Here is a 12,275-nt window from a genome sequence, read left to right as displayed (position 1 = left end):
ACCTGGTCTTGCCCCGTCTACTAGCTACACGATCTTAGACAAGTTACTTAAACTCCCCAGGTCCCCTCAGTTTCCTCATCTTGAAATATGGATAATCAACATGGTTTCAACCTCCTAGATTCTTATAAATATTACATGAGTTAATATTTATTTGTAAAGTGCTTAAAACAGTCCCTGACCCAAAGTAAACTTTCCATAAGTGTCTGTTTTTCTTTTTTAAATTATACTCCTTCACCTAATATTGGTGTGCCCATCCAATGTGGCTAAAGAAGACAGGAGTCAATGTAAGAGAGACCTTACTATTCAGAGTCACGTGAACTGGCTTCTCTCTTCTCTTCAAAATGGAAATCTCAGTTCTTTTCATGAAAATGAGCAGTTCTCAACCTCACTGCCTCTACAGGGCAGGGCTTGAAGATCAGTTATGAGGTTCATCCTGTTACTACTGAGTACTAGCATCTTAATAACTGTAAAGTATATTCAAGAACCTTCTTCACTGGGCATTGAAAAAAAGGGCAAGTTTGGAGACAATGAGCTGACTGGCTGGGACTCCCTGTCCCTGTTTTCCATCTCTGGTAATGTGATGGACAGATGGTGGAAGAGACTCTGTTGTGTATGTCACACGTCATCAGCCCCTTGCTTTGTAGGACCTTAAAATGTTCCCTGAGTATTTAATGAGCTTAAATTTGGTTTTCTGTAATAAAGATTGTAGCATTCTCAAGGTCAAGGGGCTGTGACTTATGAGTCCTTGTAACCCCTGGCCTGGCACTGCACAGATCAAGAAGCTCTCATCAATAGATTCATTGTTTAAACTGGTAGGACAAAGCAGTGTTTGGATGCTGTTAAACTGCAGTTGGAGAAAAATTACAAGTAACTATAAACCTTCCCACAATTCCTAATCTACTGTGTCTTTATTGGTGCCACTCACAACTAAGAATGCTGATTCCATTCCAGTCCCTCTCATCACAATGAAGTGCAGTAAAACCCTGGAAGGAGATAGAAATGAAGGACCTGATTCTGCTAGTTGAGATAAGTCAGATACAGAAAGACAAATATTCACATATGAGATCATATACATATGGACTATAAAAAAGCTAACCTCATAGAAACAGAGTCAAATGGTGGTTACCAGGGGTTTAGGGTATAGGGGAAATGAGGAGATGGTCACCGAGTATAAACTTCTAGGAATCTAATGTACCACATGGTTAATAATGCTGTTTTATTATACACTTGAAAGCTGCTAAGAGAATATATCTCAAATGTTCTTACCATAAAGAAGAAATGGTAATTATGTGACTTGATGGTGGTAATCATTTTGCAATACATCAAATTAATACTATGTATACTCTAAACCTACATAATGTTGTATATCAATTACATTTCAGTAAATATGAGGTGAGGGGAGGGAAGAGAAGTGGGAGGCTTGGATCATTCAGTTTAGAAGTTAATTGAGTGTTGACTCTTCTTTGGAGACAGCCTTTTTTTTAAAAAATATGAATTTATTTATTTTAATTGGAGGCTAATTACTTTACAATATTGTATTGGTTTTGCCATACATTGACATGGCTCAGGGCTGGTGCACTGGGATGATCCAGAGGGATGGGATGGGGAGGGAGTTGGAAGGGGAGTTCAGGATGGGGAACACATGTACACCCATGGCGGATTCATGGCAATGGAGACAGCCCTGTATCCCTGATTTTTAAGTTCAGAATAGTGGCTTTTATGGCATCAGTCAGCACCAGGGGGCAGAAGAGAAAGCAGTTTGAATGGAAAGAAGCCCAAACTCAAAAGGACTGTGAGTAAATGGGGTAAGCATGTCAAAGCCTCCAACACAGTTCTTAGCACCTAGTAGGTAAGCTATATATGTTAGCTGAATCTTAAAGTCTTAAGTCATTTAATGATGATTTCTCAATTACAGAAAAAGTCCAGGTTCACTGTAGAAAAAATAAAAAATACAGAGAAGCAAAATGACAAAAAAGTGAAAAGTGAAAGTTGCTCAGTTTGTTCGTATTAGTGGCTTCAGTCACGTCCAACTCTTTGTGACCCCGTGGACTGTATAGTGCATGGAATTCTCCAGGCCAGATAATAAAGTGGGTAGCCATTCCCTTCTCCAGAGTATCTTCCCAATGCAGGGATCAAACCCAGGTCTCCCACACTGCAGGCAGCTTCTTTATCATCCGAGCCACCAGGGAAGCCCACAAAATGAGAAATAAAATTTTAATTATTCATAATATCTCTATTGCCCCAAATTAAGCACTGTTAATGTTTCAGTCAAGTATATTCTCTTTTCCATATATGCATGTCTTACCCCTAAAAATGGGATCACAGTTTATTTTTCTTATTTCATGTTTCTCTGCAACTGTAATTGGTAATATCTACTCTTTAGCTCAACATAGTGTTGTTGAACACATACCAAGCACTTTGCTGAGTTTTCTTATCTGCACAGTTTCATTTAATCCTCAGAGCAATTTCACTATCTCCATTTTACTGATGAGGGAGTTGAAGCTCAAACTTGTCTAGATTTGGAAGTGTCAAACCCAAACTGTACCCCTTCAGCTAGTTTTGGCTGGGCTGAGAAACTAGAAGATCTGCTTTTAGTTGGATGTTTCCTTTAAAAAATCAAGCCCAAGGGATAAATAACTGCCCCAGTGATACTCAGTTTCTTTTTCTTTAACCACACCATTTTAACACTTGGCTGCTGCTCCACAGTGATTTTAAAGACACAGGGATTTTTGTACATTTTACATTGTATATTCTCTACATTTTAATGGACTACTGGATAACTAAATTGAGAGCAGAGCAAGGCCATGGATTTTATATAAACAATTCCTACTCAACTTAGAAATTTAATTTTATGGTTGTAACTGATGGTCTAAAAACTCCCCAAACTAAACAAAATTATGAAACCTCGCTGAGAGTAACTGGCCTGGGAGAGTCATGAAACTTACAGTGTGATAGTTTAACATTTTGGTTTTCACATCACTGCCAGAGGACGTCAGAACCGAGTGGAGGGATTTGGGTTGACCACCGGCTCTGCGGGCTGACCCACCACATGAGCAAAAGAGGCCTTTTCATTTCTGGCTTTAGTTTTCTCTTCCAGGGAGAAAAAGCTGAAGAATAGATTGAAATATAAAGTGCCTTTTAATGAAATGCTGCCTCATTGTCTTATAATAGGGCTAACAGGGACTGCCGGTGGCTCAGATGGTAAAGAATCTGCCTGCAAAGCAGGAGACCAGGGTTCAATCCCAGGATCAGGAAGATCCCCTGGAGAAGGCCATGGCAACCCACCCCAGTATTCTTGCCTGGGAAATCCCAAGGACAGAGGAGCCTGGTGGGCTACAGTCCATGGGATCTTAAAGAGTCGGACAGGGCTGAAGCGATTAATACTGACTAACACGGTTTATTAACAATATTAGTTAGAGAAGGAATGTATTGTGTGGTGCATTTGTGGGTTCACCCTAACCCCAAAATATGCAGTCAACTTCTGATTGCTCAGGGCAAGGAAAGGGAGATGAGCCACTGCACCAAGCAATGAACAAGATAAACATTTCAAAAATATAAATATAAGCGCGCACACACATCCCATTCCCCCACCGCCGCCCCTCCACGCGTCCCCGGGACGATCCACAGAGTCCTGCGCTCAGATAACTGTATACAGAAGCCTCGCGAGTGAAAGACACCTCCTCCCTGCAGCCCCGCTGTGTTGGCGCTCGGCGCGGGAGGAGGTTTGCTGCTTTCCCTCCTGGCCTGCACCCGCTACTTGGCGCTACGCGATTGCCTCCACGCCTTCTCGCCCGGGGTTCCCGTTACTCTACCCTGGCCAGCTGGCCCGGGGTCCCAGAGCGCCCGCAGCGCCCAGCGAACCCTGCACCACGGCAGTCACGTCCCGGGCAAGGGCTCGCGCCCCAGCTGAGCGCTGGTTGGTTGCGCTGTCGAGCCCGCGGCCCGGCGATTGGCCCTGGCAGTCGGCTCACGTGGTCCCGAGCAGTTAAGCGGCCTCCCGGGGGCCGCACCCGAGATCTGGAGGAGCTGCGGCCACACGGGGACTACCGGGAGACGGGTGTGAACTCTCGCAAACCGCGGAGTGCCGCCGCCCCTTTGCCTGATGAGCTGCACCAGGTAGGTTCCCTGAAGATTCTCCGACGGAGCTCAGGGAGCGCGCAGCTGTCGGGAGGCTGGGATGCGTTTTCCTGCTGTCATGCCCGCCCCGGAGACCCCAGAGGAGGGCGGGTTGACAAGCTGCTGACTTGAATCTGGAGCCGGGGAGGCCTTAGAGGTGTGAAGATTTGCTCTGAGCATCTTAGGCAGAGCTGATTTCGGTAAACGGCATCTTAAACCAGAAACTGTTTTAGCGTGAGTCAGCTTTAGTTCTGATTCCCTCGTGGATTCTAACCGTATCTCTTGGTCCCGCACAGATGTCTCAAGGACTCGTGGGAAGAGCACTCAGATTGCTGGTTGGGTAGTTTAGCTTTGGGAAAAACTAACGATGGACGATGTTGACTTTCCTTGGTCCTCTCCTTCTTCTGACGGTTTGCCATAGCAAAGCTAGTCTCAGATTTTGAGCAAATGATTATTTTTAAACTCTTGGACCAGACTTAACATTCCAGGGAAATCGCCATATCCTGAAACTATCTTTCTATAAGTGCAAAATGTGAAAATACAGAACAAACCCCCAAACAAACAAAAACCACCCTAAAAACTACTTAAATAGCTTCTTTAGACATAACTTAGAAGACTTCTCTAAAATTTCTGCCTGTTTATTATTAGACCAATAAATATAGCTTTCTCTCTCATTTGTTTGTTCTAAGTTTGTAGGTCTCCCAGAAAAATCCTAGGGCTAATAAAATGAATTCTCAGAATGTTCTTTTATTATCCATCTTATGATAATGACCATTTGCCTATGTGCTTAGAGCTGCTGGGAAGACAGTTACTAAAGCAAGAATGAGAAATGTCACATACAGTATACACACACTTCTTATCTGAAGGCTAGGATAGGGGAAAAATGTCCATAAGTTTGGCAATGTATACTCAGGGCTAAAGGCCAGAAAAAATATCTTTCTTGATGGACACTTCATGGTTTAATATTTATGAGCATAGTTATGTTTAAATTTTAAATAGCTTTATTATCTTTCTGGTTATAAATATCCATTGCCAGAACATTTGAAAATACCAAAAAAGTACAAAGGCAAAAATAGATCACCTATCACCCGAAGATAATTGTTAACTTTTTGTTGTGCTTCCTATTAGACTTTTCAACATTTATAAGTTCATATATATGTGTTTTATAAATATTATTATATATGTTTTTTATATATATATATATAACACATATATTGAAATTACCCTATTTTCAGGTTTGGCTTTACCAGTGACTCAGCGGTAAAGAATCTGCCTGCAATGCAGGAGACATGGGTTCGATCCCAGGGTTGTGAAGATTCCCTGGAGAAGGAAATGGCAAACCACTCCAGTATTCTTGCCTGGAAAATCCCATGGAAAGAGGAGCCTGGTGGGCTATAGTCCATGGGATCACAAAAGAGTCTGACATGACTGAGTGACCAAATAATGACAATAATTTTCAGATCATCAGCTTTTCCCACTTAAATGTGGATTTGACATGGATGTCTTTTTGTGTGAAATACAGATTATGTAAAGTTTTTTTTTTTTTAATTCATAAATGGCTGCCTTGCACTTGAGTGGGTTATTTGTGTAAAATGAGGAAAAGCGTGGTAATGAAAGTGCAGAGAGAATCCTCTAATTTACTCTTTCTAGTCTTTTGCTCTCAAAACCCTTTGCTGTTTTTATTCTTTCTTTTAAAATGGATTATGGTTCCAGAGAAGTGTAATTAATTCAATAGCAAAATCATCAAAGCAGTTGAGGGAGTGCGGTCTGGAACTTTGATTCTAGAACCTGTCTGGTCATTAGCTTACCTGGGAAGCTTTAAGAACATATATACATTCTTGTCCCTAGCCCCAGGGGTTCTGCATTAAGGGCTCTAAGTCCAAGGATTCTGCATTGCAGAAAAAGGAAGAAATCCAACCCGCTAGGCCATGGAGGGGGCTTCTGTGGTGGCTCAGACAGTAAGGAACCTGCCTGAAAACAGACAGGTTTAAGAACTGGTGCTCCAGAACAGAGCAAGGGGTTTTAGAGCTGTATTAGAGTTGATCCCATCCAAATCTTTTATTTCTCAGATGGAGACACTGGGACACCAAGAGTTTTAACCCATGGCCTATAGCCAGTCAAGGGTAATGCCAAACATAAGATGCAGCTCTTATCACCTAAGCCTTCATTCCTTTACTTCATGTGAGAGCACTGCGCTGGCTGTAATAGCCAACAAAAATAGTGCAGACATACTTGGGACCAGGGAAAGTGCATTCCAGGTGCAGATGATAACCCCTCTTCTTTCTATTCCAGAATGATCCAGGTCTTAGATCCACGGCCTCTGACAAGTTCGGTCATGCCTGTGGATGTCGCTGTGAGGCTCTGCTTGGCTCATTCCCCACCTCTGAAGAGCTTCCTGAGCCCTTATGATGACTTCCAACGAAGAAATTTTGTGAACAAATTAAAGCCCCTGAAGTCATGTCTCAACATAAAACAGGAAGCCAGAGCACAGGACGACTGGAAGCCTTCACACAACCAAGCCAAGAAGCGGGTGGTGTTTGCGGACTCTAAGGGCCTCTCCCTCACTGCCATCCACGTCTTCTCAGACCTTCCAGAGGAGCCCGTGTGGGATCTCCAGTTTGACCTCTTGGACCTGAATGATATCTCCTCAGGCTTAAAGCTCCATGAGGAGAAGAACCTGATTCTGGATTTCCCTCAGCCTTCAGCTGACTACTTAAGTTTTCGGAACCACTTCCAGAAGAACTCTGTCTGCCTGGAGAACTGCTCTTTGCAGGAGCGAACAGTGACGGGGACTGTGAAGGTGAAGAACATGAGCTTTGAGAAGAAGGTTCAGATCCGGATCACTTTTGACTCCTGGCAGAGCTACAACGATGTGGACTGTGCCTACATGAAAAATGTGTACGGCGGCTCAGAGAGTGACACCTTCTCGTTTGCCATTGACCTACCCTCCGTCATCCCCACGAAGGAGAAAATTGAGTTCTGTGTCGCCTACCATGCTAATGGGCAGGTCTTCTGGGACAACAACGAGGGTCAGAATTACAGAATTGTCCATGTACAGTGGAAACCTGACGGGGTGCAGACGCAGATGGCAGCCCAGGACTGTGCCTTCCACCAGGCGCCACCCGCCAAGGCCGAGCTGGAGTCGACAGTCTTTGGCAGCCCAAGGCTGGCCAGTGGGCTCTTCCCAGAATGGCAGAGCTGGGGGAGGATGGAGAACTTGGCCTCTTACCGATGAATGAAGCAACCTGGTGACCGGTCTTGACCTTACGCCCCCATGTAATTCTAGGTCTGTGTTGCTCAATCTTAGGAAGGCGTTGCTACTTTCCTTCAGTAGGTTTAGGTTGGAGCTTTTGAGACCTGGCTACAAAAAAAGATAGCCCCTTGAGAATTTAGTGTGGAGGGTTTGTATGGATGACACTGCCCAGTGTTGCTGTGGAGGATCAAGTTACAGCCTGGAACCCTATTTTTATAAAAGTAATATTCTGTCTATACCCTTTTGTCCTTCCCTCTCAATTCACTGGCTTTCATCTTGGGCAAGGAAAGGTTGAGGAAGGACAGTGGATGGTGATGGAAAGCTGTGTTAATGGTATGAGGAATGTCTGAAAAGTATACACACAGGGCTCTGCAGCTCAGGTCAGAGTAGGAGCAGGAGGTCTGATACTTAACTGTTGGTGAGAAAATGAAGGTTATTTTGGTTTTTTAAGTTGGTTTTACAGGTTTCTCCTGGGGAAGTAATTTGTAGGGGGAAGAAAAAGACCCATTCTAGGTATTCTCGGGGAGAAGAACCCAAACAAACTTCAGGGGTATTGGGTGGTTACTGGGGAAAGGTGAATTATAACTCTGGAGAATCAGATTTTATACGAAGCCTTTCTGTTCAAACGTGACTCATCAAAAAACATGATTTAGGGAAAGCTTAAGCACATCTGGCTTTGCAGTCCTAGTGGGATAAGTGACCTTCCCTGTGGCCCAGGTATTATGCTTGGGTTCTCAGTGTAGATGCTGCCTAATCCAAAAAAACCATGCCATCATCGTTGGCCAGCAACTGGTAGGGACTCTATGTCATGTCAAGGATCACTCTCTGCAAATGTCTTGATAAACCAGAATGTTGTAGTTGCCTAACGCAAGTATCTGAAGGGTCATCTGATAACTCATGAGTGTCTGACCTCATCAGAAGGTCCCCTGTGTTTGCTGGCATTCCTCCTGCGACACTGTTGTATCTTCAAGAGTGTTGTCAGTATACACAACTCGCATCCTTCATATTGAAGGTGACTCGTTTCTCTGCCACACTTTATTGATGTGATATTGGAAGTGAAGACTGACACTGATTCTCAATTCAAGAATCCAGTATCTTGCACATAAAAGTAGCCATTTCTTGCCTATATTCTTCTTGTTATTTTACGTCTTCCTACCAATTTCTTGAAAGTCAACATTTTTTTTTAATGGCTGTGAATTGTTTTGGGTGTGTTGTAATATACTTTGTTTTGGACTGTGCATAAATCCATTCTGTAAGGTCTTCAGAACAGGAGCCTCTCAATGTTCCCTTCTATCATCGTGTACATCCGTTGAAAGGTGTTCTGAGAATGCAGTTAATTTTAACACGTGTGATATGCCATGCTGGAAAATTTATTGGAATAACTCTGCTCTGACAGTATTTGAGGTTTGGCTAGCACCCACAATTTTTCTAGTCTAAATATTTCACTCTTCTGTAGCTATCCTCTGTGAACTTCTCACTTTAAAAATAAAAGTGTTTGATATAAGATCTGAGAATGTTTGCTTTCTCAAAGTCCCAGTTAGTTAAATAAGAAACCATCAACTGAGATTCTCCTGTTTTGTTTAACTGAGCAAGGTTAGTTTGGACCAGGAATTGGATCCGCCTGAAGGTATTCACAAGGTCCCAGTCTCATTAGTGAGAATTTCTACCTTCTGACCATTGGGGCTGGGCTCTAGGGGCAGCGACTTGGGCTGCTGGGACTGTCCCCATCTGTGCTGTCTGCTCATCACGCACTCTCAGTTTTATCTTGGGGGCCGTTTCGTGGCTTGAAGTCGGGGAGGGGATGGTGTGGGAAGGGCTGGAGCAGCTACTGTCTCCTGAGTTCCAGCTCCTTTGTGAAAGGGCAAAGCTTGGAGCTGCAGGGAGGGTGTGTGTCGCAGGCAGCGGGCATCAGTCCCAGACTGAGGGGAGGCTCAGCTCCTGGGGTGGGAAGCAGCAGGTCCAGGAAACAAAGTCTTAGTTCCAGTTCTTGCCTAAAACTCCAGAAAGGGCTTCTGCACAGTGTCTCTTAAGGGGGAGTAACCAACCTTCTAGAAAGGCCAAATGATGAAAAACAAATTCTATCATAACATTTTCTTCATCAGAAGTTGTGAACTGTAGGCTTACAGACTGTATCTGGCTGCATTTTTTCCTCTTCTAAAGAATGTTTTAAATTATGAAAGTATGATAACACATTTACAGGAGACGTGGAAACTATAGAACAAATTTACATATAGTTCCACTATATATTATAGTTATTCTTGAAGTTGATTAATTAAGAGTTTTAGTTGGAGTTTTAATATCAAACTCTCAAAAATTAATAGAATGAATATACAGAAAAGTAGAAGGATATATGACACCCCACTCCAGTCCTCTTGCCTGGAAAATCCCATGGATGGAGGAGCCTGGTGGGCTGCAGTCCACGAGGTCGCTAAGAGTCGGACACGACTGAGCAACTTCACTTTCACTTTTCACTTTCATGCCTTGGAGAAGGAAATGGCAACCCACTCCAGTGTTCTTTCGTGGAGAATCCCAGGGACGGGGAAGCCTTGTAGGAGGCCGTCTATGGGGTCGCACAGAGTTGGACACGACTGAAGCGACTTAGCAGCAGCCACAGCAGCAGAAGGGTATAGTATCTCTGAAAATGACTGCAGATTTTTTTTGGACACAGGTTGATTTTTTGTTTCTTTTTTTTTTTTAAGAGAATTTATTGCCAAGAGCAGGCCATCAGCAGGCTACATTAAAACAAAATCTGAATTTCCTTTTAGCTCAAAACGTTGCAAGGTCTTTCCTTACAGTGACCGTCACCTGGAGTTGAGTGCAGCTGCCTCCGTTGGGTGGGCTTTACCTGCTTTTTTCTTGTCACCCCTCCTTCATTCTCTCACGCTGCCCCTCTACCTCTGTAAGCACTGGAGTTCATCACCCACATTTTGTTTCCTCTGGCTCTCTACTGGTTAGGTGAAGACCACTCTCTTACCATAGGATGCAGAAAAGTTAAATATCAGTCTGACGGGGACCTTGAAAACTGTAGGATGCAAATGTCCGCCTTTAGAAGAGAAATTCAGATTCAGAGAGGGGAAGTGACTTGTTTGAGGTCCTGTGGCAGGTTGAGTCGGCCTGGAACAGTGACTTCTAGGTTGGACAGTGATTTTTTGTTTTGTTTTTTAGTATTTTTATTACTTTTCTTTTTTAAATCAAAGTTTTTATTATTGAGGGCAGTGACTTTCTGCCTAGTGTTTTCCTTCACATTTCTTTCTTGAAGTCTTCCCTGAAGACCCTCCTTTCCTAGCGACCCCCTTTCTTTTTTTAGTTAAATTAAAGGATTTAATTTAATTTAATTTATTGGAGTGTAGTTTATTTACACTGCTGTGTTAGTTTCTGCTGTACAGCAAAGTGAATCAGTTATACATGTATCCACTCTTTTTTGGGTTCTTTTTCAGTACAGTTCATTAGAGAGTATTGAGTAGAGTTTCCTGTGCTATCCAGTAGTCTTTATTGTGCGTGTACTCAGTCACATCTGATTATTTGTGATCCTTTGGACTGTAGCCCACCAGGCTCCACTGTTCATGGGATTTCTTCAGGCAAGAATACTAGAATCAGTTGCAATTTCTTTTTCCAGGGGACGTTTCCAACCCAGGGATCAAACCTGAATCTCCTGCATTGGCAGGTGGATTCTTTGCCACTAAGCATTGGGGAAGCCCCTAGGTCCTTATTCGTTATCTCTAATATTTTACACACTATTGTGTGTGTATGTCAGTCCCAATCTCCCAGTTATCCCTCCCCACCCCTTACCCCCCTGGTAACCATAAGTTTGTTTATTACATCTGTGACTCTATTTCTGTTTTGTAAATAAGTTCATTTGAACAATTATTTTAGATTCCTCAGCACCCCTATATTGTCAAAATCTCCACTGTGTTTTTCTGGTAAGCCTTTTAGCCTCCTGCCCTTGGCAGCTTTGAAATTTGACAAATACCTCGAGTGGAAAATGAGCTGAGTGTCAGATTCGGTCTTCTACACACCCTCTCACCAGAATATTGACGTAGTCTGAACTCACATTTTCCTTTTTTTTTCCAGCTTCTTGAAGCCATCTGTCAATGTCATTGGTATTCTTCCAAAGCAAAGTTCAGGTTTTCATTTTCTTGTCCAGAATCAGCAAATACATCCAGGTACAAACAGCTGCAGTGTGTCAGTTCAACTTAGCCATAAAGTCTGGTTGTTTTAGTAACTTTCCAGTGCTTTTAAACAATTTGTTGGTATTTCTTCCTAGATTGTCTTATTCATTTTCATGTTAGTACTTGTCTGCCTCAAGCTACTCTATCATATTCAAAAGTGATAATATATCTTATCTTTGATTCTCTCTGTATAGTTTCTCCTTATTTCAAGTCCCTGATTGTCTCAGCAATAGCTCAATGCTTTCAAACTTTTAGTTGTTGTATTTTATACAACGTTTCTAGTTGTTCTCATCCGGAGCATTAGTCTACTGCCAGCTCTTCTCTCTTAACCTTATACAGTTCAGTGCTCATCCTATGTAAATCTCTACTAGAAATCTAAGGATAGGGAATAATTATACTTTGTTATTGTAAAAATGGAAAAATATAACCAGGATCCTAGCCTGGATAGAAAGCTATTTCACCGTTGTCCTCCAGAAGCATTTTAGAGATTGTTCTAATACCTAAAAACGTGCTTCATAGGAGACCCAAAGTTATACTCTGTGCAACATGGCTGAGAATGGCTTTGAAAATGTGAAAAATAAATATAAAGTCTAGATTATTCCCCACCAACACTCTCCCAGTACAAAACGCTCAGAAGTGCTAGATAAAATATTTTCTGTGTTATCAAAGCACTGCTGAACTGGGAAGAAAGTAAAGTGAGTTAGTCGTTCCATCATGTCCCATTCTTTGTGACCCCA

General features: G+C 42.7%; 1 protein-coding gene across 1 annotated transcript; it reads left to right on the top strand.

Moving 5' to 3' along the window:
• Positions 1-4,012: 4,012 nt before the first annotated feature.
• Positions 4,013-8,873, top strand: PPP1R3C (protein phosphatase 1 regulatory subunit 3C). The gene is made up of 2 exons (XM_086378551.1): positions 4,013-4,116; positions 6,409-8,873. The coding sequence occupies exons 1-2, from the start codon at positions 4,103-4,105 to the stop codon at positions 7,349-7,351; spliced, it is 957 nt and encodes a 318-aa protein (XP_086234677.1). The 5' UTR covers positions 4,013-4,102; the 3' UTR covers positions 7,352-8,873.
• The last annotated feature ends 3,402 nt before the right edge of the window (positions 8,874-12,275 follow it).

This window comes from Bos grunniens, chromosome 26, assembly GCF_055505025.1.
Source record: "Bos grunniens cultivar Pamir isolate PY7600 chromosome 26, Bosgru_T2T1.0, whole genome shotgun sequence".
NCBI lineage: Eukaryota > Metazoa > Chordata > Mammalia > Artiodactyla > Bovidae > Bos > Bos grunniens.
Note: the sequence above shows the minus strand (reverse complement) of the source record. Positions and strands in the feature narration are given on the sequence as shown.